Source organism: Saccopteryx leptura, chromosome 1, assembly GCF_036850995.1.
Source record: "Saccopteryx leptura isolate mSacLep1 chromosome 1, mSacLep1_pri_phased_curated, whole genome shotgun sequence".
Lineage (NCBI taxonomy): Eukaryota > Metazoa > Chordata > Mammalia > Chiroptera > Emballonuridae > Saccopteryx > Saccopteryx leptura.
Window position 1 is genome coordinate 100,146,278 of NC_089503.1, and position 27,982 is coordinate 100,174,259.

General features: G+C 49.9%; 2 protein-coding genes across 9 annotated transcripts in view; one reads left to right on the forward strand and one right to left on the reverse strand.

The window, feature by feature from the left end:
* The first annotated feature begins 17 nt into the window (after nt 1-17).
* On the forward strand, nt 18-27,904 carry BACE1 (beta-secretase 1). Of its 3 annotated transcripts, none has more exons than XR_010750002.1 (10): nt 18-746; nt 15,644-15,732; nt 17,208-17,424; nt 17,927-18,064; nt 18,747-18,881; nt 20,055-20,156; nt 20,486-20,635; nt 20,901-21,072; nt 21,646-22,028; nt 27,887-27,904. XR_010750002.1 is itself a non-coding variant. In XM_066372694.1 (9 exons), exons 1-9 carry the CDS (start codon nt 489-491, stop codon nt 21,885-21,887), a joined length of 1,503 nt encoding a protein of 500 aa, XP_066228791.1. In that variant the 5' UTR covers nt 18-488; the 3' UTR covers nt 21,888-24,512. The 3 variants fall into 3 exon arrangements, 1 of the variants encoding a protein (XP_066228791.1); XR_010750001.1 differs by lacking the exon at nt 27,887-27,904 and adding an exon at nt 23,483-24,512; XM_066372694.1 differs by lacking the exon at nt 27,887-27,904 and having other exon boundaries at nt 21,646-24,512.
* The window catches only part of RNF214 (ring finger protein 214), a 59,856-nt gene continuing 55,535 nt past the window's right edge, over nt 23,662-27,982 (reverse strand). For all 6 annotated transcript variants that reach the window (XM_066372675.1, XM_066372677.1, XM_066372674.1 and 3 more), the window contains exons 14-15: nt 27,584-27,679; nt 23,662-26,699 (exon numbers count right to left, since the gene is read on the reverse strand). In XM_066372675.1, the coding sequence (XP_066228772.1) occupies nt 26,634-26,699; nt 27,584-27,679 (162 nt within the window). In that variant the 3' untranslated portion in view covers nt 23,662-26,633. The remainder of the gene's footprint in view (nt 26,700-27,583; nt 27,680-27,982) is intronic.

Here is a 27,982-nt window from a genome sequence, read left to right on the forward strand (position 1 = left end):
ACAGTGAAAACCCTTGGCTTTGACAGCCACCACCACAAGCCTTTCCGCCTCCCCAGCAGCCTGGGAGCTGGGAGCTGGATTATGGTGGCCTGACCAGCAAACGCAGCTGCAGGAGTCCAGAGCCCCTGCCTTTGCCCGCGCTGCCGACCTGCCAGGAGGACCGGAAAACCGGCTGCTGTGACCTGCCATGCTCGCTTCTCCCAGATTCCCCAGGGGACCCAAGCTGTCCTCTCCCAGACCTGGGCTGAGGCTGGACGCCACTGGCCAGATGTAGCCAGGATCTGGCTCCGTCCTGCTCTCTCTGCGGATTGGTCCTGCCGATACTCACAGCCTGGACCTGGGGCCGGTTCAGGGATCTGCAGGAACCCTGATGCTGTACAGCTCTCTCTCCTGAGAAGCCACCACCAGCACCAGAGTTGGAGGGCAAAAACAGAGACAGAGGTGGGCCTGCAGGAGCCCTGAGGGCCTGAAGGAAGGCCGGGCCCGCAATGGCCCACGCACTGCCCTGGCTCATGCTGTGGATGGGCTCCGCAGTGCTTCCTGCCCACTGCTCACAGCCTGGCATTCGGCTGCCTCTGCGGAGTGGGCTAGGGGGCACCCCCCTGGGGCTGCGACTGCCCCGGGACACCGAGGAGCCAGAGGAGCCTGGCCGGAGGGGCAGCTTTGTGGAGATGGTGGACAACCTGAGGGGCAAGTCCGGTCAGGGCTACTATGTGGAGATGACTGTGGGCAGTCCCCCACAGACGGTAAGGTGGCCAAGCCAGCTCTAACCTCCTTCCAACGTGAGCCGAGGGGGGCCAGGCTGGGGACGCAGCATGCTGGCCCCTGCTAACGTGGGCTGGGTGGTGTGGACAGGAGAGACCCTCTCTCAGTCTTTCCTCTGGGATCCTATTGGCAGCTGGGATCATTTGTCATTCCCAAAGCTCCCTTTCCCCCACATGCTTCCCAGCTTGCCTGGTCTGACTGCCCTCCCTGCACACCCATCTTACACACGTACCTCTTTGTTAGGACTTGGAGCAGGAAAAACCCTTCAGTGTGGAGAGCCTGACCTGGGGAAGGGTCTAAGCCTACGCCACAGAGGTGCTTTGAACAGGTGTCAGCCCTAGCCAAGCCTCAGTCTCCCAAGCCCACCACTCGGTTTGGATCACCCACCTCATCACCTCCTTCAGTGTTCCTAGAATCGGGGTTCCCACCATCATTCCCGGCACCTTGAAGACCAAGGAGTCCTGACATGAGTTGGATCAGGCTCTTTCCCACTGTCTGGGCTACCCCAGGGACAGCAAAGCATGATGTCTGAGTTCCTCTGACCTCCAGTTTAGCCCAGGAGCCCTGAGCAGACTTTTACTTTCCCCAGTCCCTCCCTCCTCATCTCCCCTCCCCACTGTGCATCACACTCTGGCCCCTCCCCTGCCCCAGGCCACCAAGCCTCCCAAGCCCAGGCCAGAGGGAACTAAACTACTCCTGAGGAAAGGACACCTCTCAGCAAAGGAATCAGAGCCCCCTTCTAAGAATAAATCTCCTTCCATGAGCTGATAGGTGCTGGGGGTGGGGGGAAGGGTACAAACATGGCAGTGACGGCAAAACTACTACCAGCTCTTCCCACCCTTCCTGACGATCTGCGGCACCTCCAAAGTGGCTGGTGGAGGTTGCACCTTCGCGCCTCTGTGTCTGCGTGGGAGTGTGGGCACGAACAGCCCTGTGGGGTGCTGTGGCTGACCTCTGTGCTCAGCTGCCTCCTCTGTGGGTGAGTCTGGACATGGGTGGCAGGATGGTTCTGTGTGTGCTGGTGTGTGTCACCTTGGATCTGAGCCTGAACATCCTTGTGAGCACCCCTGTCCCCAGGATCTGTGTGCAGGAGGCCTGTCCTTGGGAGTGTCTGTGAAGGTGGGAGTCTTGATGCACAGAGGAAACACTTCCCGGTGCCTGAGACAGCTCATACACTGGACCTTGGAGAGAGGCAGGACTCCACCGCCCCATCACCTGATGGAAGCCAGCCTTCCTGGGCCCTGCCACCCAGGCCCTCCCATTTCCTGGCTGATTCAAGGCTCTAGTGTCCCCCACTTCTCTTTCCTCTTTCCTGGGTACCACAACCTACCCAGGAAAAGTTTTGGATCAGTCCTCAATGTGAGGACAGAGCCTGAATCGAGGCCTCTAGCTGCCTGGTCCACCAGGATGCCAGGTATTGTCAGGGATCAGGGATTCTGATGTGCTGTGCACACTGTACGGAACAGAGCTGTGAGACCAATAAGGTCTCTGCATTCAGACAGACCAGGAATTTCAGCTTTCCCTCTTCTCAGCTGTACAGCTTTGGGCAAATGGTATAACCTCTCTGAGGCTACTGCCTTGTCTTTAAAATCGGTGAAATGAGATCTCCTTTCCTAGGTCATTGTGAGGAGTAAATGAGACAATGTACATAAAAGCAACTAATTGACCTCCAGGAAACATGAAATCCCTTTCTCCCAATTGGTCTGGCCACTTCTGCCTCTCCCGTGCTATGCAATGAAGCATAAAAACTTGGGTTTTCTGGGCCCTGGTGTTTTATACATGTAGAATTGGGGGACCAGTTACTATCCTTCCCTGGACCCCTGAGATAATGTCTACATCACCCAGCCCAGGAGTTGGCAGAGAGTAATTGCCCAATAAATGCCAGTTCCTTCTTAAGAGCAGGAAAGTGGGCTTAAAGTTCAACACCAGCCAGAGGGACCAGTGCCAGGCAGACCACAGTCAAAGGGAGGGAGGATCGCCCTAGGGCTGCAAACCCAAACCAACGCCCAAGTCTGTGCTCTGTGGTGACTTTGATTCTCTTCCCGGCAGTCCGCCCTCTCTCCCTGCATGGCGGCTGTTGTAAGCACCCTAACAGAACTCAAGTGGCAGAGCAGTCTGAATGAGCAAGAGTGAGTACTTTCTATGTGCTGTGCAATTAATTGCTGGGCTTGGGAGCTGACCCACAAAGAGATGAAGCATCATAAACATGTTTTCTGCCTGTGAAGAGTTTAAGTGTGAGGTGAAAGTATAAGTGCCAATCAAGGTAGTCAAGTCCATCACCACGGTGCTCCAAGTGAGGTCCCCAGACCTTTGTTATCAGAGCCTGTTAGAAATGCAAATTCTCTGGCCCCATCTCAGGTTTACTGAGTCAAAATCTCAGTGGCTGTATCTCAAGTTTTGCGAAGCACTGATCTATGGTGGTCCAGAGTGAGTGCTACTGGAGTGCGGGAGGAGGAAAAATCAGGGAAGGCCTCACAGAGGAGGTGTGTTGTTAGCACGGTCTTAAAGAACAGATCAGTCTTAAAGAACAGGTCGGAGGAGTGCAGCCATTCTCAGAGGGGAAATGACACCTGTCCCACCAAAACTGTAATTGCACTTTATTTGTATGTCCACTTCTTCCTTCCCTGAGACTGGGTCACTTAGACCAGAAGAGGCCACAACAAAGGAGAGAATGAGTTGTGTGGGTTTGGGCTTAGGCATGTTTGTTCAGGAGACTGTGAGAAAACCAGTCCAGTTAATGTTCCCAGTTGGGTAAATTAGAGCCACATTACCAAATGTGGTAATTACCTTAAAAGTCAAGCTATAAAGTTTGGATTCTGCTCTACAGATATAAGGGGAAACTGAATGTATTTCCCCAGGCAAGTAACATAAAGAAAGCAACCTTTTTAGGAAGAGACATCTACATTGTAGAAAGACTGGAACTGAGAGATGCAGAGGCAGGAGGTTCTGTCACACGGTCCAAGCGAGAGGTGCTATGACAAGGACAGCATGCGTGGTGATAAGATGAAAAGGGAAGGGAAGACCAGGATGCAAGGAACAGTACAAGCAGAAGGATAGGACTTGGTGTCACTGGTGTGAAGAGTGAGGAAGAAGGTGTCAAAGATGATGTTGAGATTTTCTGATCTGGGGTGCATTGGAGCAGAGTGAAACCAGGTGGAACAAGCCAGTTGGCAGAAGGGGACAGCTTAGCAGCCCTTGTATATAAGTATCTACTTGTATGTATGGCTGCAATTTATGTAAAGTTTTAAAAATGTATTCTACATAGATTATTTTGTTCTTCATAGTCACAGCTTCTAGCAGAAGAACGGTACTGAAAGGGTCAAGAGTTGGCAAGGTGGCAGGCCAGTCAGCTAAGGCCCTGTCTGACCCTGTCCCTCCTACTACCCCATGCCACCTATGTGTGTGTCACGGAGAGGAGAAGAAGAAAGAGTTCATTGTGAATGTCCCTCTTCCACTCTTCCATGACAGCTCTGCTATCTCCCTTACTACACTCATCCAAATATGTAACTGTGTGTTTCCTTCATAAAGCATCGAGCTCTTTAGAAAAATGTCTTTTAAAAAATTTTTTCAGTGTATTTTTCTTTAATATCTATGACAGCACCAGGCTTAGAACATGCACCAAAAAAAGTGGGGTGAATGAATAGGTAAACTGTCAGACATCTAAATAAGCTGTTGATGGGCAATTGTGAGTGCAGAACTAGAGCTCTGGTGATTTTCATTCTTTTTCCTAAGTGAAAGACTGTTATCTTGTTATAATGGTATGAGCATCACCATCCAAATACAGATAACAATTAATGGTTGGGATTGAAATTTGGTGGTAGTCGATTCAGTTTAACAGTCCTTTGTTGAGCACCTAGGTGTGCCAGAGAGAAAAATTACATCATTGCCTTAGCACTTGGAGAACACAATTTGGTATTCGACACAGGCATAGAAACACTACATAACATACAAGACCACATGCAGTGGGTACAAATAGAAGAACGCTGAGTCCTGGAAGTGCAGAAAAAGAAGTGGCTACGTCTGCCAGAGTGTTAGGAAAGTTTTGCTGGAAAGGGTAGCATTTGAATATGGCCTAGAAAGAAGAGACAGCTTTGCTATTTGGGGAGCCGCAGGAAGGAAGGCTTCCTGAAGAGAGGCTGAGCTATGCTAGGAGCTGGAGTTGTGGTCAGGACGCTGTGGGGCTGGGAGGGGTTTGGGTGTTATTCTGGAAGCAGCAGAACATCCTTGTGAACGTATTAGAAGGGGAGTGTTCTAATACATTCACAAAACAACTTCAGCGTGGAGCAGCGATTGTCAACCCTTTCATCTCATGGCACACATAAACTGATTACTAAAGTTCTGTGGCACACCAAAGAGTATATTACATTTTTTGCCCATCTGACAAAGAAAGAATAGGTGTGATTTTGATTCAGTCACACACGGAGGTATAATTTTGATCCATTCACACTGGACGGCTATTGTTACGGCGGCTGCTGTCATCATTTAATTCAACACTAAGGGAAAAGATGTCAGTACCCCTGTGTCAGCTATTGCATGCTTTAAAAATTCTTGTGGCACACTGGTTGAAAATCGCCGGTGTGGAGGACAGCTGGGATAGTCAGGAGCCTGAGCGGAGGATGGAAATTAGGATCCAGGGCCTGAAAGACGGTGGTGACAGTGAGGAAAGAAAGGATGAGGGGTCTTCAGAGAAATAGCACTCATGTATCAGATCACACAGCTGGCTGGTCTCTGCCCCTGGTGAGGAAAAGGAAAGAGAAGATGGCTCCCCACCCCTCAACCTCTCCGACGACGGTGTTTGTGTCGGGGAACACAGCCAAAGGAGCAAGTTTTTCAAAGCACAATATAGTTCTCCAAAATTCTATATGCATTATTCTGCATTAATTGTAAGGGATATGTTATCACAAGGCCCAGCTGGGGGATGAGGACATCGAGGCTCAGAGAGAGTAAGAGGTTTGCCCAAAGTTACTCAGCTAAGGAAGAATAAAGCTAGGGTTCAAATCCAGGTCTTTGGACTCCAAGTATTGGGTTCTTTCCAGCACTCTACAGTCCGGGGCATGTTGGTTGACTTTGAGATGCCAGCGGACCATGCTAGAGGGATGGATACAGCGGTCAGCTGAGAATGGGGATCTGGAGACCAGGGCAGAGAAGCTAGGACTGGACAGGTAGACCCGAGCCACCTGCAGAGAGGTGGTTGCAGAAGCCAAGTTAGCAAATGAACTGCTCTTTGAAAGGATAGAGAGAAGAGAGGAAAACGATTAGGGAAAAATAATATGTGTGTAGTCTAGGGATCAAGGAAGCAAGAGAAAATGATCAGAGAAGCGGAAAAGGATGCGGGTTCGGGGTCTCAGAAACTAAGGAGAGCCAGGTGGTTCCTCCCCCTTCCCTTCCCTAGGATCACTTTCAAACTGTGGTTTGTGGAGTTCTATAAAGGGACCACACATGAGAGGGAGGAGGTTAGGAGGAAGGTAAGCAGGAAGACCCTGTACTTCCCACCCTCCCCATCACCAGGCTCTGCAGCTCCCACCAGCCCCCAAATCTCCCGTCGTCCCGGAAAAGATCAGTTTTCACCGTTTTTTAGAGTGGAATTCCAGATTGTTTCTTTTTTTTTTTTTAAGTTCTGATACTAAAAAAATGAAAAACCATCAAACTCAAAGAACCCCCCTCCAAATTAGACAGAGAGGTGGGATCCCAGTTCTGAGGTTGCAGACCCAGTTCCCGAGACCACAGTGTGACTGACGGGGGTTGGGCCCTCCCTGGGATCTTCATGCCGACATTTCACATGCTTCTCCTTGGCCTCCCCAGGTCAGAAAAGAAAAAGTTTATCTGGGAATGGGGGGCATAGAGAAAGACCGCTTTCTCACGAAGGTTGAAGGTCGGGAACGCTTCTCATCTCCAATAAAGAGCTAAGCAGGGAATGCTGGTTGAGAATCCAGGAAGAGAAGCAGGAAGAGCGGGAACGCTTCTCATCTCCAATAAAGAGCTAAGCAGGGAATGCTGGTTGAGAATCCAGGAAGGGAAGCAGGGAGAGCCCCTACCTGGACAACCCACTTCTCTCTGTGCTGGGAGCCATTTCTCATAGGGCCTAGGAGGGAGTGGCGAGTTCTAGGGAGGAGGGGACCATTTCCCAATTTCCAGAGCTGTGCTGAGCTTTCCCTGGCCGGGTGCAGCAGAGGGATGGGAAGTACTCACAGACGCTGCCGGCCACACCTCGCACGCTGTCCTCAGCAGATGCTGGGAGGGGAGGTGTGTGCTCTGAGGTGGATGATGAGCCACTTAATCAGTCCTAGGGACTGACATGGGGAGCCAGGACTCCTGGGCCTTTCTTCTCAGAGACTCTGACAAAGCCACCGAGAACACTGGCTGAGCTCCCTGCCTCTCCCACCCCGGCCAAGCCCTTCACCAGCTCTCCTAAATTGTTATGGCCCTGTGGTTACCCTTTCTGCTGCCCTCTGTCATCACTCTGTGTCCAGGCTGGATATCGCCTTAGTTGGCTTCTCAAGGTCAGCGAACCCCACCAGATTATTCTTTCCCAGTGCCTGTGGACTTTTTGCCAAGATGCACGAGAAGTGAACTCTGGTCTCTTCCAGGGGCTCGAACAAAGAGGCCCATGCTCTGAGCATGACCCAGGTCCTGTGGGGAAAGCAGTCCTACACCACAGTCCAGCTTCCCTTGCAAGAGGGGAAAGACCCAGGGAAGATGAAAGCCACTGTCACCTGTGGGTGGGACAGGGATAGACAACAGGGAGGACTTACTGTCTGACAATGAAAAGCAGGTAGCCAATAGCAGCCATGATACCTCACAACTGGGATTTTCCAGATGGGTTTCATGGAGGCTAAAAGTGCTAAAGAGAGGCCTGAGGAGCTACCATAGGGATGGGGTAGACACAGAGGAAGTGAAACAGAACATCTGCTTGTTCTGTCTTTGGTAGACTGGGATCCTGTCTGAGATCAGAAAAGGGTCCTGGTGCTTTAAAACAAAAACTTTGAACACCACTCACTGTCTTAGATCTGATCTTTAAGACAGACAGGTACTATTTGTAAGTATTCACTAATTCATTTGAATCAGAAGCCCTGACAAGTAGTTAAGCTGGATTTGAGGCTGGGGGGAAATGGAGCATCCAGTCTGAAAGGGGACACCAGATAAGGTTTGAGGTGACACAGCCACCATGTAATTCCTTTTAAAAAAGAAAAAAAACAGCCCAAGGTGGGGAGCCCGGCCACCCACTTGCTCCCAAGTGTCAGTTGCCAGCATCTGCTGGAGGGTGAAGTGGACGCAGAGGGTGTCTGGGGGAAACCACCTATGTCCACTGGATCAGCTGATAGGTCAAGATGGAAAGAACTGGACAGGACCCGGTTGCTAGATTCAGTCTGAGGCAGGAGTGGTGCATCCTGCTGGCCCTCAGCCGTTCCCAGCTGCTGATGGGAGGCTCCTCCATTTTCCCTTCCCTTCTCTTGGCCATGGGTAAGCTCAGGTCTGGGAATAACCACTTAGGAAAGCAGGTGGAGCTGGCCAGAAAGCTCTGGGAGCAAGGAGACCTGAAGTCACTAGGATTGCACTCAAGACCTGAGTGGGTATTTAGTCAACCACATGGGTATGGTGGCTGTCAAGTACTATCCTCACCATACACAGTACCAGACTAAAAATGTCACATCCGCAAAGACCCTGGGGCTGAGAATAAACAGCAAGAGTCTGTTGTGTCCCAGAGAATGACAGGAAGTGAGGCAAATACTATCAGCTAAAAAAAAAAGTTATTAAGCACCTATAGAGGGCTCAGTGAAAATTAGGTAAGGAGGATACAAATGTGTTCTCACCATTGTGAGCTCACAGTGTGTGGGACAGACAGGTATTAGATAAGTGATGAAGAGTTTGAGGCGTGATCTACAAAGAAGAGCAGGTGGTACTGAGGACGCAAAGAGAAGAAAGCTAATCTCAGCTGGAAGCAGCAGGGCAGGACCTTTGGGAGAAAGCTGTTTCCACCATGACTTGAAAGTTGAACAAAAGTTAGACAAAACAGGGAGCGCACATTGTAAGCAAAGAAAAGAGCATATGAAGGTGCAAAAGTCAGAGGTCGTTTTGCTCTTGAGAAATTTCACAAGAAGCAAGGCAAGAAAGGGAAAGTGATAAGAGCTCTTCACTGGAGCAGACTTACGGTTGCTTAAAGACCCCCAAGGTCAAGAATCCCGGATAGTTTGTATCAGTTATCTGATGCTGTGTAACAAACTATTCCAAAATGTGGTGGCTGAAGAGCCATTTTGTTTCTCGGGATTCTGCATGTTGGTTGTGGTTCCACCAGTCTTACCTGGGCTCACTCATGTAGCTGAATTAAGCTTGTATGACATCTCGGGGGACAGACTAAGCTGAGCCTGCTGGACCTCTCTCTCCACGAAGTCTTTCATACTCAAGGAGGCAAGACTGAGCTTCTTCACGTGCAATCTCAGGGCAGCATTCCAAGAGGGCAATCCCCAGTAGTAAGCACTTATCAAAGCTCCGCTTTCCTCCTTTTTGCTGATGTGTCATTGGTCAAAGCAAGTCATGTGGCCAAGCCCCACAGTCAGTGTCAGAAGGTATCATCACACCAGGGCATGGATACATGGGGTGTGATTCATTGGTGTAACAACCTACCATAGATCTCTTCTACAAATGAGAGATTCAGGAAGGTCAAGTAGATGAAAGACCAGACTTGGGTCTGGTCAGAACCCGTGGGCCCTTGTCCTGGCTTTGTGGCTCATTGTGTAAGGTGGCCAAGTTGCTTATTCACACTTGTCTCAGTAAAATGGAAGATGGACTTCTACATCTGTTTAGCAAAAAGGCTTGTTATATGAGAGTATAAGAGTTCTTTACCCATCAACTCTGAGGCCCACACAGAAGGAAATAGGCTAGGAGAATTATAACTAGAGTAATTTGGGCTAAAGCTCCCTCCCCAGAGGCTTGCACAGCTGGTAAGACCCTGGGATAGACTACCAAGAAAGGCTGTGGTTCTGAGTAACTTGAGACCTTTCAGAATGGGAAAGCCAATAGACAAATGACTCCTGAAGTCTCTTTTTATCCAGAAGTAGATCTGAGCTATTGCTGTCTGCTAGTGAGAGCTGGAGTCAATGCAGCTGGGGTTTGGGGAGCAACGAGCTTACCCTGAACTCACCAGTGCAGTAACTATCTCATCACCCAAGATCACCGCTAAAGATTCCCCCAGGGGAGCCTTCTCTATAGAGGGAACCGGCAGGTGTGCTTTTCCCTATGGGGCTTGTTAGCATTTCCCATGAAGCTGCCCCCCCCTTTGAGGCCCCAGGGGCACATTTGTTTGTTAAGTAATTGGCACTGACCCATCCTTGACCCCTAGGCTTCAAACCCCTATGCATCTAAAGGCAATGGCTACAGAGACGCCTGGGTTGGCAGGGCCCAAGGGATGGAGAAGAAGCAAGATGGCTTCAGGAGCCCAGGCTGCCTGGAGACTGACCTCCTGTATCAAACCAGGTGACTTGGTGGAGGAAGGCAGGTCTGAGATAGAGCCATACCTATAACCTAAACAACCCCACAGTTTGGGAGTCTGCAGAGGGATCCCTTCCTCACCCATCCCATTTTCTCTCCTTTAACCCTTCATCGATTCAAGCAGTGTCTATTGCCAGGCACTGTGACACCTGCTAGGGACACCATGGGAATCTTTTATCTTTTCTTTTTTTTGTATTTTTCTGAAGCTGGAAACGGGGAGGCAGTCAGACAGACTCCCGCATGCGCCCGACCGGGAGCCACCCGGCACGCCCACCAGGGGGCGATGCTCTGCCCATCTGGGGCGTTGCTCTGTTGCAACCAGAGCCATTCTACCGCCTGAGGCAGAGGCCATAGAGCCATCACCAGCACCCAGGCCAACTTTGCTCCAATGGAGCTTTGGTTGCGGGAGGGGAAGAGAGAGACAGAGAGGAAGGAGAGGGGGAAGGGTGGAGAAGCAGATGGGCGCTTCTCCTGTGTGCCCTGGCCGGGAATCAAACCCGGGACTCCTGCACGCCAGGCCGACACTCTACCACTGAGCCAACTGGCCAGGGCCACCATGGGAATCTTTTAAAAATTAGATACAAGGGGAGGTGAGAGTCAATGTGAAATTAGAGTGCCAAGTTTTGTGGAAGCATTTTAACAAGAGAATAATGACTTGCTCTTTTCTCCTCAGGAAGTCCCTTTTGGGCTCAGACTGAAGGATGACAGGAGATGAGTAGACAAAACTGGACATGAAAGGAGGGAGGTTTGAGGACCTGACAAGAGGCCAGAGTGGCGAGTAGGCAGAGGGCTTGGGGTGGGGGTGGGAGGGCGTGTAGCACAAGTTAGGCTGAATACATAGGCAAGGCTGGATCACGAAGGGGTTCGAAATGTTAATACATTAAACTTTCATTTTAATAGGAAAGGGAAACTGTTGACATAGGAGGGTTATTGGGAGGTCAAATTTGCACCTTGAAAAGATCTCTCTAGCCCCAGTTCAAAAGCAAGTTGGAGAGGTAAGGGTGGTGGTGTGCTGAGACCAGTCACATTCCCAGATAAAACAATGATGACAGCTTGGCCCGGGGTGGCAGGGGAGATGGCAAGAAATGAATAAATTCAGGAGACATTTAAGATGGTTCATTAGACAGAACTTGTTGAGGCACTGGGTAGAAGTGTGAAGAAGAGGAAGGTGTTAGGATGGCTTTGAAGTTGCTGACTTATGGAACAGATGGATGATGATGCCCTTCTATACAGGGGGCAGTGAGAAATTACAGATGGATGGGACCATGTAGGGTCAGCTTCAGACATCCTACATCTGAGGAATCTTTGAGGCAGTTTGATTTGTGCTTCTGGAGCTCAAAGGAGTGTGAGGAGAACTAGAGCTCTAAGCTTGGGAGTCATTGGCATAGAGGTGACAGCTACAGCTGTAGCCGTAGGAGAGATGATTTAGAGAAAGCCCAGCAGAAGAGAAAGAGGGCCCAGGCCCGAGCCCAGAAAACTGAGCCTGCAAAGTAGACAGAGAAGATGTGATCAGAGAGGGGGGAGGACAGACAGATATGGGGAAGGGTGCAGGAAGGAGGGAGAGGTCAGTAGTGTTGAATGTTTTGAATGTTCCAGAGAAGATGAGGCCCGATTTAAAAAATGTCTTTTCACATGACCAGGTGGTGGCACAGTGGATAGAGCATCAGCCTGGTATGCTGAGGACCCAGGTTCAAAATCCCAAGGTTGCCAGCTTGAGTGTGGGGTCGCTGGCTTAAGCATGAAATCATAGACATAACCCCATAGTCACTGGCTTGAGCCCAAACGTTGCTGGTTTAAAGCCCAAGTCGCTAGCTTAAGCAAGGGGTCACTGGCTTAGCTGAAGCCCCCCCACCCCACCCCCAGTCAAGGCACATATGAGAAAGCAATTAATGAACAACTAAGGTGCCGCAACTATAAGTTGATGCTTCTCATCTCTCTCCCTTCCTGCCTGTCTGTCCTTGTCTGTCTGTCTGTCTCAGTAATGTCTTTTGCATTTGCTGACATGAAACCATCGGTAATGGTAGTAAGGGCTGTTTTATAGTGGAGGGAGGAACAGAGGCAAGACTCCATTTTTGAATAGGTTGAGAAGCGAGTAGGAGGTGGAGAGATAAAGACAGCTTGGCTGAGGAGAACTCTGCTGGTGAAGGGAAAGGAGAGAGAGCGTACTTGGAGGCAGATGTGAGATTTAAAAGATTTTTTTTTAATGAATAGACAAAAGCATTTGTAAATGCCAAAAGGCATTTGGGGGTGGGCATGGGGGTCAGGGATGTCATGGTGGTCAAAGGTCCTGAGAAGGAAGGAAAGATTGGCCCTCAGGCCCAGGAGGGCCTGGGCAGGGTGAGGGACCACCCAGAGAAGGGACTGGCTCACATGCCGCCACGGGCAGGTGGCAGTGACTGTGGCAGATGTGGAAGGTCCCTTGGTGAGGATGTTTGCATAGAAGCTTTGGTGCACACAGCCCTTTCCCAGCAGCTTTCCTCCTTCCGGCCACCCTTGGCTGCCCTGTTCACGGTGAGTGTGGAGGCTCGGGTGCTGGGCACCCCTGCCCTGTAAGAGGCCTCTGTGAGGACTGCTCAGGGGTCTTGGGCTAGAAATGTTTAAGAATAGGGCCAGAAATCACTTCTTTTTTTTTTTTTCTTTCTTTTTTTTTTTTTTTTTTTTTTTTTTACAGAGACAGAGTCAGAGAGAGGGATAGACAGGGATAGACAGACAGGAATGGGGAGATGAGAAGCATCATTAGTTTTTTGTTGTGCATTGCAACACCTTAGTTGTTCATTGATTGCTTTCTCATATGTGCCTTGGACCGCGGGCCTTCAGCAGACCGAGTAACCCCTTGCTTGAGCCAGTGACCTTGGGTCTAAGCTGGTGAGCTTTTGCTCAAACCAGATAAGCCCGCGCTCAAGCTGATGACCTCGGGGTCTCGAACCTGGGTCCTTGGCATCCCAGTCTGACACTCTACCCACTGCACCACCACCTGGTCAGGCCTGAAATCACTTCTTTCAGAAGCGAGATGCCACTGCCAAGGGCTGACGGACAGTGGGGCACATGCTCAAGAGGAGATCGCAGCTGCTTACTTCAGTCTCCCATGTTCTTGTGAGGGAAGAGGGGGACAGAGACCAGTGGCAGCCTGAACTCCACACAGGATGGGTGAGCGGGGAGGGGGGTCACTTCTCCCTGGGCTTGACCCATTTTGAGATGAAAGGGGAAGACCTACCTCAGATGAGGTGAAAGCCTGGGACTGAAAGGCTGGCTAGAATGACTGGACCTCCTGGCTGGGAACAGGGTGGCCTTCAGAGTCCCCCAGCTCAGGAGAGGAGAGGGGTGGGAAGGAGGGGTTCTGGAACAGCTGGGACATCGAGCCCCCAGACGGGAGCGCTGCTCCAGTGTAAAGAGTGGTCATGTTTTCCCCCTGTCAGCCAGGCACACGTTCCCAGCAGTTCCCCCTTGCACAGCCACAGGGGCCCATGTGGCAGGGGAGACCCTCTTTCTTTGCAGTCCCATAATAGCAGGGATCCCTGCCACTATGAGGCTGAGCCAGTGCTGGGAGCAGAGTCCTGGCAGGTGGGGGAGGGGTCCTAGAGAGCAGGTGGATGAAGAAGCCCATTTAATCATTAACTTGGTTGATTGAAACCTGAACTGCCCTGCCTGGGCTGTATTGATTCTCTGAAAGCACAGCATCTGGAGCAAGCGGCTGCTCAGAGACCAGGAAGAGGGACTGGGAGAGTCAGGGAAGAGGGCCCAGAGAGAGAGGAACCAGGCCAGCAGGGGGGCCAGGAAGGAAGGGCCGTGGCAAGGTCAGAGGGCTAGATCACCAGGGGAGCAGTGGTTTGGGGGGGACATGGGAAGGCCAGGAAGTTAGCTTCAGAGGAGAGGCAGTCAGTAACACCACGGAGGACCCTGAGAACAGGAAGGAGCCGGCAAAGAGGAGGAAACTGGAGCCCAGAGAAGCATGGTGACCTGCCCAAGGTGACAAGGTCAAAGCCTGCACCAAAACCAAGATCCGCTGACTTCACTGCACAAAGGAGAGAGGCCACAGAAACAAAGGGCCCTGGGGTCAGGGGAGAAGCCGAGGTTGGCGGACAAGGCAAGTTGGCCAGAGAGGACTCATTTAAGAGATGACTGTGCTTCTGAGGACCCAGATCTTCCCTCTTTTTGCCCATGAGGATTCAAAACACAGCTCTGGACCAACTGCTCTGTCTAGATAATAAAGGGGAGGCAGCCCTGGAAGGCTGGAGCTGGGGAAGGCCGTGAGAGGAGGAAGGAGGGACAAGGAGAAGAGATGTTCAAAGGAGCTGCACAGAGAACACCAAAAAGACACCTGTGCCTATTCATTTTGCCCAAACCAGGACCCTGATGAGATAGGACATCATATTGGGCTCCTGGCTACCATCATTTTTTATATTCATTGAATTTATTGGGGTGACACTGATTAAAAAAACTGCACAGGTTTTAGGTACACAGCATATCATCTGTACACTGTATTGTGTGTTCACCAGCCTGAGTCAAGTCCACCACCACATTTCCTCCATTTCTCCTCCTTTACCTCCCCCAGCCACCTCCCCCTGGCACTCACACCACTGCTGTCTGCATCCACAGGTTTTTCTTTTTGCTCAATCCCCTAAACCCTTTCCCCTAATAATCCTCCTTCCCTGACAGCTGTCAGCCTGTTCTCTATGTATGAGGCTGTCTCTGTTTTGTTAGTTCATTTTGTTCATTAGATTCCACATATAAGTGAAATTACACGGTACTTGTCTTTCTCTGACTGGCTTATTTCACTTAGCATAATACCATCCAGGTCCATCTATGCTGTCGCCGAAGGGAAGATGTCCTTTTTATGGCTGCATAGTATTCCACTGCATATCCCCACTATTTCTGACAGCAGGATCCAGGTCTGTGTCCCTGCTGAGACAGAAGGGGAGCCCTTCGTAGGGAGCCACATTCTGGCAGGCAGGGTCAGAACACATACGCATTAATGTGCCATTGTAGTCTCCAGCTCCCCTTGCCAGTGCCCGCTCCCCGAAGAGCTTCTCTCTGGGCTAGAGAGGCAAGCCAGACTTACACACAAAGTAAGGGCAGTCTGAGGGCAGAGCGAGATAGGAACGGAGACCCTCTCAGAGATAACGTGGCTCTCATGACAGAAAATGTTGGGATTTTACAGTGAAGACAGAAGCAGACACAGGTTCCTGAGGCCATGCTGAAGATGCCATAGGACTCCATGTCCCATATGTGGTTGCCAGCCTGTGCAGTCCTGCCTCATGGAGGCTTCACTGCGGACCCTCGAAGGGGAGACTGTGTGGCTGTGTGTGCAGTGGTGGGGGTGGTTGGCGGGTGCTGAGGCGGTGAGTCCAGAGCCTCCCACCAGTAACGGCTCTCTCTCCCCTCTCTCTGACAGCTCAACATCCTGGTGGACACAGGCAGCAGTAACTTCGCCGTCGGGGCTGCCCCTCACCCTTTCCTGCATCGCTACTACCAGCGGCAGCTGTGAGTCCTGGGAACAGGGGGAGGGGAACACTTCCCAAGGATACAGCCCCAAGAAGAGTCAGAGAGAAAGAGAGGGCTGCATGGAGAAAGACCAGCTCCTCAGATCCTTTCTTCCTTCTGAGGAAGGGGAAGGGAAAAGAAGGCACCACGACTAGGATGGAAGAGTAGGTGGGGATGGACTGGAATTGGGTAGCATGGGACAGGGTACATTGAAAGGCAGGACATTCTTTAGTATTGAGACCAGGGTGCATCCTGTGGCAGGGTAAGACGGAAGGACAACCACCCCAACGCTCACAGAGCAATCTCGGGGGTCTCATGGCCTCTTCCCAAGTGGCGAGGCAAGGGGATCTCATTCTATACCCCCTCAGAGGCTCTCAGTTTTCAGACACCAGCAATTAAGTCTAGGCTGGGCAGGCTGCAGTGACAGCTCGCTTTGCTGTGTTCTGCCTCTCAGTGGCTGTGCACAGTTCACAGACATGAAGGAAGGAAGAACCTTCCATGAACCCACTGCCTATATCAGGGGCTGTAGGCTGCAGTGCCTCCTCCCTGCATTACCCAGTTCCCCTAGCTGGATGCAGCCAACTGGGGGAGGGAGAATTGAAGTGGGATTGCCTGGGAGTGCCCTTAGTCTAAAAGCAGGAAGTGGCATGAGAACCTCTAATGTCTGAGGCATCTCTGTGTGGGAGCGGAGGCTGAAATCCTGTTCTTGGACTTCTGTGAAGATGCCAAAGCACCTTCCCCAATGTCTGCGTTTTAAGGCTGCCTCCCTTTAACACCCCGGGAAGAAACAGCAGTATGGGAATGGGGTGTGCTCAGGATCAATAAGAGGGAATTCATTCTAGGTCCCTATCCCAGTCCTGTCACTGCCCATTACACACACACACCCCTGGTTAGTGGTATGATTAAACACAGGTGAGTGTTGAAGAGCATGTTTCGCACAAATAGTGTGTGATATCTACATACTCTGCTGAGATGCTTGTGCACGTCCCTTCTCTGGAAGAACTTGTGCAAAGGTTCCACATTCACCCCGCCTGGCACTTTGTCTACCACTCTGATGGTACCAGTGGGTCCCAAGGCAGCCAGAGAATCAATGGCTCCTTTTCTCTGGGAGCTTAATGGGGCTGGGGTTGGGGTGGGGAAGAGGTGCCCACTAGCTGTCCCTTCAGTACCGACAGCACAATACACAAAGCCTAGGCTTGTTCTTTACAGGGCCCGAGCTTAAGACCTAGAAATACGAGCTGCAGAGACAGGGGAGCGAGCCTAGCAATAGCTCCCCTCATCTGCCTGCCACATCACTTGACATGCTGTTCTGAGTGACTGATCTCCCTGGAGGCTCCACTGAGCGGCCTGAAAGCATCATGCTTCTTGGGAACACCATGAGATAAGACTAGGTGTTTGGGAGTTGCTCTCATGCTGAACCCTGGTACTGGTTGTTGTGGTGATGCACCCACTCATCTCCGGCTCCATTTTCACAGGTCCAGCACGTACCGGGACCTCCGGAAAGGCGTGTACGTGCCCTACACCCAGGGCAAGTGGGAGGGTGAGCTGGGCACTGACCTGGTGAGCATCCCCCATGGCCCCAATGTCACTGTACGTGCCAACATTGCTGCCATCACTGAGTCAGACAAGTTCTTCATCAATGGCTCCAACTGGGAAGGCATCCTGGGGCTGGCCTATGCCGAGATCGCCAGGGTGAGTGGGCCAGACCTAGCTCTAGATATTGTGTCTGAACAGTGCATGCTACATGGGGACAGAGCTGGGAAAGAGAAGGGGAGGGAACTCACTAAGGGAGGGAAATACATCAGTTTAAAGACAGTCTTTAATTTCATCCCTGTGGAGAGCAGAACGAAGGTGAGAGATGCTGAGACAGGTACAGAATCACAGGTATAGGCTGTGATGTCTACTGACTATAAGATCTTTAAGCAAAAGAGGGCCCCAGGTCTAATCTGAAACAGGTTAGGCATGCTGATATCAAAGCCCCTATAGACCTGTGGACCCACTAGCACTTTCCTGTTGGCATGGCCAGCATCTCCTACCAAGCCTCTCTCCACTAAATCTCAGCACCCCAAGGTGGTCTTTCCCAAGGGACCTCCCCCAGGTATCTGCTTCTGCCTTCCAGAGTAGGGAGGAAGTTGGCCTCAGTCCCTTGGGGTCCTCTGTGTGAGGATTCACTCCTTGTCTCTGTCTGCCACAGCCTGATGACTCCCTGGAGCCCTTTTTTGACTCCCTGGTAAAGCAGACGCACGTTCCCAACCTCTTCTCCCTGCAGCTGTGTGGTGCTGGCTTCCCCCTCAACCAGTCAGAAGTGCTGGCCTCAGTTGGAGGGAGCATGGTGAGTAGCTCCTAGGAGAGGGGAGGTCCTGGACACCATCTGCCTCCCTTCCCCCCTCTAAAGCAACACCAGTCTTGGGCTCTATACTTAGTATCTTTATATTTTCACGCCCACTTTTCTTTGTCCATCCTTTTCTTCCTTGCATTATTCCAGAAAGGATTCAGTCTCCTTTGGTAAACTTGAAAAGGATCAGAGATGATTAGGAAAATTTCAAAGGAAATCAAAGTAAAACTTATTGGATTAAGATTATTCAGTCCGATGATCAGAAGGCAGAGATGTAAGAAGTTTAAAAGTCTATTTATTACTTAATTAGGACAACAGGTGAATGGTTCTCCATGTCCAACAAGCAGAGAAAATAAAATTTATAGTAGAAGCAAATAATCATTCATTCAACATTTATTGTGCCAGTTTAGGTTTAAGTAACTTCATGACAAGGACGGTGTGATTCTAAAACAAATTAAAATCCTGTAAAGCCTCTTCCCCTGAACACATTCTTAATACATTTTAAGAAACTATAAGTCACTTTGGGACATGATTTGAAGCAAAAGATGAGAAAGATGAGAAAGGTGATCTGTAGGAGGCCTTACCACCCCCAGAAACAACTGGTCCTATCGCTTGCTCTCAGGGTGACTTACTGTCCTTCTGTGCTGGGCCTCAGTTACCTGCCTCTTTTTTCCCCTAGATCATTGGGGGTATTGACCACTCGCTGTACACAGGCAGCCTCTGGTACACACCCATCCGACGAGAATGGTATTATGAGGTGATCATTGTGCGGGTGGAGATCAATGGACAGGATCTGAAAATGGACTGCAAAGAGGTAATAAAGCCAAGGGGACGCCAGGGAGAGGTAAGGGGGAAGGCAACACAGTGTGAGGTCAGACCCTGGGTCATAAAGGTGGGAGGACAAGGCAGAGGCACAGGACCTGCAGAAAGACTTGAAGACTGATCCTAGCACAGTCAGGAGCTAAGAGTCAGGGTGCAGGACCTGGTGTTTGGCACGAAAGACTGGCAGAGCACTTTCACGGGGACCACAGGCTTATATCTAGTAATGAAAAAAGCACACCTGGACCCTAGCCACTGCCTTGCTTTAGGGAAGGCATCCCCAAACTACGGCCCACGAGCCGCATGCAGCCCCCTGAGGCCATTTATCCAGCCCCCGCCGCACTTCCGGAAGGGGCACCTCTTTCACTGGTGGTCAGTGAGAGGAGCACTGTATGTGGCAGCCCTCCAACGGTCTGAGGGATAGTGAACTGGCCCCCTGTGTAAAAAGTTTGGGGACCCCTGCTTTAGGGCCTTGGGCAATTCACCTGCAAGGCAGCGTGATACGGTGTTTTACAAAGGTCCAGCTTTGGGTCAGGAACACCTCGGTTTCCAGTTCTGCCATGTAAGAGCCATCTGCCCTTAGGCAAGTTACTATGTTGTGTTTCAGTTTCCTCATCTGCAAAACAGAGGTAAAAACAGCATTCCAAAGACTGTGGTGATGACAGAAAATGAATTGAGAATTTGTCCCAATGCCTAGCACATAGCAGTACCCAGTGACAGCTAAAGCATCTGGGTCTTCCTTACTTAGATTCCTGATGTATGCTACATTAGAATAGACATAAAAGTACTATGGAAAGTTAAACCTACTGTACAAGCTATTTTTATTTTCAAGATTGGAGAATGTCTTTCCACACAAGTGTTAACATAAAAGTTAACATCTACCCAATGCTTTCCATGTGCCAGGTACCACTGTAAATGAATACACTTCATACGTATTCATTTATTTAATTCTATTCATAACTCTTTGAGGTAGTTACTATTATCCTTTAATATGCAGAAACTGAGGCACCAAGGCTAAGTAACTTGCCTGAGGACATACATCTAAGAAATGGCAAAGCCAGGCTGCCCACCCAGGCGGGACCCACACCATCAGGTTCGCCCCTCTGACTTGGGCCAGAGCCTGGCACCAAAAAAGGCCCCCGTTCTAACCCTCTCCTCTCCCTCTTAGTACAACTATGACAAGAGCATTGTGGACAGCGGCACCACCAACCTTCGTTTGCCTAAGAAAGTGTTTGAAGCTGCAGTCAAGTCCATCAAGGCAGCCTCTTCGGTCAGTGGGACTAAGGATGGGGGTGTGGAGATGACTCCGAGTCCCCGGAAGTGGTGAAAGTCACATTCTTCAAGAGCCAAAATGTCTACTTTCAAACTCTTCCTCTTAGAGCTGTTGAAACTCTTTTGTGGGCCCATCTGCTCATCACACAATTTTATGGGCACAAAGTTGTGCTTCCCTCTCCCACTCTCCTCCTCTAATTTTTGGTTTCTTTACCTCACCCCATTTTGGACATTCCAGGAAAAGTAAACAAAGGGTCCAGTAAATGTTCTCTGAAAACAGGAGAGACGAGGTGAGTTTGCTCACTGTTTTCCCTCTCTGCCCGACAGACAGAGAAGTTCCCCGATGGCTTTTGGCTGGGGGAGCAGCTGGTGTGCTGGCAAGCAGGGACCACCCCGTGGAATATTTTCCCAGTCATCTCACTCTACCTAATGAGTGAGGTCACCAATCAGTCCTTCCGCATCACCATCCTTCCACAGGTATGTGCCTAACCTGAGTCAGCGGAACCCCAGGAAGACACGGTACATATAGGGGGACAGTCAGCAGGCATGGCTTCCTGGAACTTGGAAGACAAAATAGATGAGTATCTAGTGGTAAAGGGCTCTTGGAAAAACCAACCCTTCAGAGCTTGGGGTGACAAAGGGAAGAGCAGCCTAAGGACAGAAACGTAGAAGGCAGAGACGGGGTCAAGCATGGCGGGAAGAAAGAGGAAGAGACACTCTGACTCTGGTCCCTTACCCTTAGCAATACCTGCGGCCAGTGGAAGACGTGGCCACATCCCAAGACGACTGTTATAAGTTCGCCATCTCACAGTCATCCACAGGCACTGTTATGGGAGCTGTTATCATGGAGGGCTTCTATGTTGTCTTTGATCGCGCAAGAAAACGGATTGGCTTTGCTGTCAGCGCTTGCCATGGTGAGAGCACCAGAGGGTGGGGTCAGTCGATCTGTGTCCAGCAGTCAGGACACAGGAGCCCCTGGCAGTCTGGGAGGTAGCACCAGCTACATCAAGCCACAGTCAACATACCATGCAAAGCCAATGACAATGCTTGTGCTATCTTTGTATCGCTTGGCACAGTGACCCTGCCTGGATTGGTAACCTGTCAGACACCCAGGGCAGCCAGAGCCTATAGTAATCCTGTTGCCTGCTGTGTGGTGAAGTTGAATGCTAGTTCAGAATGGTGGTGGGGGGGGGTCAAATCCAGTGGTCTTGCAACTAGATTTCAGCAGTGATGGGTGTGGGGGTTGGGGGGGCTAGCTTTTCAGTCAGCTCAGAACTGCTGCCTTTTAGGTATCATCCCTACTTGCTGGGTACATATAAACAGGCTGTTGCTCCCAGTGATGGGGGAGGAGACATGCCTCCACCCAGCACTGGCCTTCTGCAGCCTGCTCAGGGGCTAACACCAAATCCAGCAGGAAGTTCCTTTGTTGTATAATGCAGACTGCTCTGTGACGATGACACACTCACTCCCATCTGCCCTTTCTCCAGTGCACGATGAGTTCAGGACGGCGGCGGTGGAAGGCCCATTCGTCACCGTGGACATGGAAGACTGTGGCTACAACATTCCACAGACGGACGAATCAACACTCATGACCATTGCCTACGTCATGGCTGCCATCTGCGCACTCTTCATGCTGCCTCTGTGCCTCATGGTGTGCCAGTGGCGCTGCCTGCGCTGCCTACGCCGCCAGCACGATGACTTCGCTGATGACATCTCCCTGCTGAAGTGAGGAGGCCCCACGCAGAAGACGGAGTCCCCAGGGCCACGTCTGGGTGGCTGGTTCAATTTGGTCATGAGGAAACAGATGACACCTGTGGCCAGAGCACATCAGGACCCTTCCCCGCCCACCACATGCCTCTGCAGAAACGAGGTAAATGCTGGCAAAGTGGGTTACAGGGCTCACACCTGCAGGGAACAGTAGAGGGGAGCAGGACATGCTCTGGTGGCAGGAATGCTCTGTCATCTCGAACCTGAGCTGGGAAATTGTGCTGCTCGAAATGTCCGACCCAAATCTCTGCCTGCCACCTTCTCAGTTCTACACCCCAAGTCTTCTTTCCTTAGCTGCAGAAGCATGGCATCCCACCTGGTCGCCCAGTGTGTCTGCAGTCACTAGCAGAGACAGGGCCAGTCTTGTGTCCCTGCTGGCCAGATACTAGGAGTGAGTGCAGTTTGCTCTGGCTTTAGAGATAGGAACTGTATCCACAAGCCTAACTTTGGTACAAAGACTGCCTCCTGAATTAAACAAAAATTACTTTGACTGAATAGTTGTACAAACGGGGTGGCTGAAAGAGGAGGAGAGGGTATGCAAAGACAGGGAACACTGGGATTGGAGCTCGAAGAGGGAGAAACAAGACCACTCGCCAGTTCCAGTTCTAGACTTCATCTCCAAGATAGAGTCCATCTCATAGGATGGACGCTACTTCCCAGTGTTTTCTTTCCAGCGGCTGCAGCCTGACCAAACATGAGATGGGAAGAGGGCTTCTTTAGCCAGAAAGCTCCTGTTAGCTCTCTTGAATGACAAGTGTCCACTAAGAAGTTCCAGCTAACACATGAATTTCCACCTTGTTGATTCCACTTGTCTCTCCCTGAATGCTTTGCTCTAGATATGCAAGGTTGCACCGAAATATCCCAACCCTCCTAAAAACTCCAGGTGCCCTGTGGGAAAGCAACTGGAGTACAGCAGAGCGGGGCTAGACTTCGTCTTCCTGGTCACCTCTTCACTCCCTCCCCCAAAACCCTAGTCCTCTGGAGCTCTGCAGCTGAGGTGCTAAGAAGAGACAGGAGAACTCTCCTACCTAATAATCCTGGAAAGCAGAATCCTGAAGATTCATTCAATAGGCACAGGGGTGATGCCCTTTACCCCGCCTGGATTTCTTCCGGTGCAGTTGTTAAGATCTTGACATAATACAGAGCCCTTTTATTACCTTCTTCACTTCTCTGATGTCTCACCCTCTGTTATTTAGCTAAAGTGTCCCACAGGGGCACAAGCATTATACTGAGAGTGTCAGGAACACAGGGCTTTCTGGTTCGCCTTCGGTGTCAAGGCTGCCTGGAGAAAGGATGGCAGCCTCAGGGCTTCCTTACTTTCTTCTCCACAAGAGCCCCTCAGTAGAATCCATCCTTCCTTCCTGTGCTGTTCTACACTCCCTGCTCCTAACAGTACTTGCATGCCCAGGCTGGTTCTTGGGCTGAGGATTGGGGACCAAGTCCTTTTCTTACCCATTCTAACACAGTCAACTCTGATACCACTGTTAGTGAGAAGAGCTGCATTCCCCTAGCATACCCACTGGATCTATTCCTATGTGGTCAACACACTGCTTTCAGGTATGGGACCTGCCGAGTGTGGAATTACCTGCTGAGGGAGAGAGAGCTACAAGGAGGGCTGCTGGAAACCCTGGCCTCAACCAGCTGTCCACAAGCCATAAACCAATAAATCAAGAATACTGAGTCATAGTTTCTATCTGGACTGTCTTCATTCCCCTGCACTGGTGCTGCTCTGGCTGAATGGGAATGCCCCATAACCACAGGACTAGCACGAAGACTGGAGATGCCCATTTTCGGCTTGGAACTTACTGTGTAAATAAACTTCCAGCACTGGTACTGTGAAACAGAAATGCCACCTTCTGCTTTACAATTTCTACCTACATGGGGAAAGCTGGCTTTTCCCCAGCTCTTCCCAGGGCAGAAAATTGAGCCCTTCATCAGTGAATCCCATGGTCCTAGTTTCCTTTAAGAGGAAACATTTACTTTCTTTCTACAGTTACTTCCTTTCTACCCTGAAACTATAAACACTACATATAAAAAACAATCCTTGACAATAGCTTCTTGCTTATAAGAATATGTATTACACATCTCTATTTTTAAATTCTACTCCAGAAAAATGACTGTCCCATCTCTGCCACTACATTAGGGGTCTTGCCATTGGTCTGCATGGCTTCTACCAGTGTAGGCCAGCAGACAGGAGGGAAAGGGAGAACAAGGCGGCCGGACCTCAGTGCTGCTTTCTGACTGACCCTGAATGAGACAGAGAAAAGAACAACAATGACCCCGGTTCCCACGCACAACTCTCCAAAATACTGTCCTCTTGCTCGCTGCCTTTCAGAGGCTTTCACTAGGAAGCAGTTAAGCCCCCCTACCTACGCCCTCCTTTATCTCTCCTTTAGGTTCAAAGATTTGTGGAAAAGAAACAATATTTTTTATACCTAACCCTGTAAACTCCAGGTGCCCTATGGGAAAGCAATTGGAACATAGTGAAAAACATTGCAGGTGGCCCCAAGGCTGCTGCAAAGATGAGGGGAGATAAAATCTTAAGATTACAAGATAAAAAGTGAATCCCCCACCAAATGAAAAGAACTGGTCTTCTATTGTGCCACATTCCCTGATCATGATAGCTACCACCCTAGAGACATTAATATTTTATTAACCAAAGAAAGTGGGTCATTTGACCTCCACAGAGGGGAGTATTTCAATCCCCCTACAAGATGCCAAGGAGGTTGTGGGGACTCAGCTCCTCACACTGATGCCGGTCAATGAACCTGGGCAAGTGAGACATGAGAAGAGAAAGAATATGTCTGTGAGCTGACAGGAAGGGATGAAAGACAGAGAAGGAAAAGAGCAACAAAAACAGAGAGGGAAGCCTGAGCAGGCGGTGGCATAGTGGATGGACAGAGTGTTGGACAGGGACACAGAGGACCCAGGTTCGAAACCCCAAGGTCACGAGCTTGAGCATAGGTTCACCAGCTTGAGCACAGGGTTGTTGGCTTGAGCATGGGATCATAGACATGACCCCATGATCACTGGCTTGAGCCCAAAGATCGCTTAAAGCCCAAGGTCGCTGGCCTGAGCACAAGGTTGCTGGCTTGAGCAAGGGGTCACTTGTTCTGCTGAAGTCCCCCGGTTAAGGCACATATGAGAAAGCAATCAATGAACAACTAAGGTTCTGCAACGTAGAATTGATGCTTCTCATCTCTCTCCTTTCCTGCCTGTCTATTCCTATCTGTCCCTCTCTCTGTCTCTGTCACAACCCCCCCTCAAAAAAAACAATAAAAGATAGGAGAGTTTAGAGATGGTTCTTGAAAGGAGAAGGTCTAGCGACCCTGGTGTACTGCCAGTGCGAGTAAGCATCTCTAGGCCTCAGGATGACAAAAATTCAGCAGTTGGTGATACAATATCCTTCCTGGAGCTATTTTTCTTAAAATCAACACTTAATTTTTAGTTATTTAATTCCAAAAGAGAAGAGTGCTGAAGCCATTTCTGACAAGAGTAAAGATAAAAGGATAGCAGAAGATTCAAAGCTCTAGTAGAGCCCCAGCTTTCCTAGGTATAAACCAGAAGTGCCCAACAAGCAGAGGGGAAAATGGTCCCATTCCAAATAGCTAACTATCCACAGAACAAATGACTTAGAAACCTAACCCAGCCTCCCTTCAAATCCCTTTGGTCTCCATTTTTCCCAGTCAAGAGATACCCCCCCCCCCATAGCTTTCTTGCTTCAAAAATTAAAACCCAGCATCCCAAGATCATTCTGAAAATAATTTTGCACAGACATCGCCTCACCCCAGTGCCTGCTTAGAGCTCATCCAAGGTCACCAAACAACTTGGTTGGGAACCAACTGCCTTAACCTTTCTGGAGGAGGGGTAGCTAGACCAGGAGACCAGAGTAAAGGGGAAGAGGTAAGGATGTCACAAGGCTGACCAGAAAGTGGTGACCAGGACAGCATGTCAGGGAAGACCTGAAGGTTGTGCTAGCTTCTGAAGAGGTGCTACCTGGGACGTAGGGCGGACATAAGTTTGTGAGGGCATGGGAGAAACAGGACCTTGTTCTGTCGTTGTTCCTGGGCTGTAAATTTTGCTGATGTAAAAACAGAATATTCTGTAAACCTAAAGTTTATGTACAAAAAATGAGCAGTAACACAGTAAAATACTCAATAAAAAGTCAAACCATTAGGGTTACATTTCTTTTCCTCAATCAGTCACATTTTATCCATCTGGAGTAGAGGTGCTGGAGAAACACCCAGGCTTCCGAGGCTTTCAGTAAGCAAGGCATCTGGCTGGACAGCAGGTAAGCACCAGGGTTCAAATCGCATATGAGAGCCTTAAGAAAATGAGCCAGTGATTGAGCCAAACCGAAGCAGAATGGCCTTAGAGCAAAAGCAGCTTTCTAATGGTTTTTATGTTGTATCTGAAAACAGCCTTAGGCAGGATCATCATAATTTCAAGGCCAGACTAAAGATCATCTCAGCTACCATCTGCATCCTCCAAAGGAACTGCAAGGTGAAGGGGGCAGACCATTTCTGCATAATATACATACTTTCATTTAAGAACATTTGAATACAGACTTCTATACACACACTCCCTATATAATAAAATGTACATGGCATGAGGGATAGCGCTGTATAAATATAGAGCTTTAGAAATCTTGAACCCGCGCTTCCTGTTCACATCAGTTTCTCTTCTTCTTCCTCCCCAACCGGGTCCGTCATTTAAGAGTTGGACAAAAGGGACAAGTGTCATTTGTGTTGGTCTGGGCCCAGAATTTGATACACTGGAAAGAAAGAAAGACATACCTCAGGTTTAGCTAACAAGATGGAGGGTAGGAGAGAGAGTGTGGTATGAGGTTCAATGGGTCTAAGGAACATTCATTACGTCAGAAGAGCTCTTACCATGGAGGATTAGAAGGGCTATTTCATTGGCTCTTACCCCTAAAAGAATCATCAGAGCAGGTGAACCTGTTCTTTTCATAGGGAACATTAACAACCAGCTAATAATACTGTGAAGCCACTCTTTGTTGGTTATCTAGGCTTACTCCTCTTATGGTCCATTTAGGCTTAGGTGAGCTTTCCTCTCTTAATACACATCATCCTAAAATATTACTCAGGATTTTCCCTTACCAAGAATTCAGATGTAAATTCAGTTTCTACCTCTTATTAAAGCAACATGAACAAAATAAAATAGTTAAAAAGAAATCATCCCTGCTGCTAAGAGACTTGGTTAATAGTAAGTGACGGGAATAACTTGTCAGTTTGGAAAGATAATCTCTGACGGGCAGGCCTTCAAAGCTATTCTGTGAACAGAGTTACTAAGCTCACGTTCAGGTTCTCTAGTCCATCTCTGTCATCTAAGCAGAGTCTCCTGACAATGCTATATTTCAAACAACATTTAGATGTGCATATCTGTGTCAGTTTGTCAAGAAAGAGCCCGCTCAGTGCTCTAGCGTTAACTGCTTATCAGGCCCCTAAATGGAGCAGGGGAAAGGAAGTGGGCAGATCCCTGTTGCCAGTATTCTGAATTCTGCTGATGTTTAAGCCACAATTTACTTATGTTTAGATATTAATGATGAGCATCAACACTAAAGTGTACAATAAAAATGAAATTATCTCAGTCATCAAAAAAGGAGGCGTGGAAAGCGAGGAGGAAATGCACACGCACCTCCTTGTGCAGCACATGGGTGCACGCCATGGGGTGCAGCTCACCAGGCTGGACAAGCTTCTGGCACATCAGACACAGCTTACAAGTGGCTGGAGCCTGTGGGGCAGAGGATGGATGGTCAACAGAGTAAGAGAGTAAGAAACCTCTGGGGCGGCCCTGGCCGGTTGACTCAGCGGTAGAGTGTCGGCCTGGCGTGCGGGGGACCTGGGTTCGATTCCCGGCCAGGGCACATAGGAGAAGCGCTCATTTGCTTCTCCACCACCCCCCCTCCTTCCTCTCTGTCTCTCTCTTCCCCTCCCGCAGCCAAGGCTCCATTGGAGCGAAGATGGCCCGGGCTCTGGGGATGGCTCCTTGGCTTCTGCCCCAGGCGCTGGAGTGGCTCTGGTCACGGCGAAGCGA

Bases quoted from the DNA above. Each gene is read 5' to 3' on its own strand.
- BACE1 (XM_066372694.1), top strand. From the start codon at position 489: ATGGCCCACGCACTGCCCTGGCTCATGCTGTGGATGGGCTCCGCAGTG. The intron at 17,425-17,926 runs GTGAGTGGGCCA...TGTCTGCCACAG, and splicing joins CCTATGCCGAGATCGCCAGG to CCTGATGACTCCCTGGAGCC. The intron at 18,882-20,054 runs GTAATAAAGCCA...TCTCCCTCTTAG, and splicing joins TGAAAATGGACTGCAAAGAG to TACAACTATGACAAGAGCAT.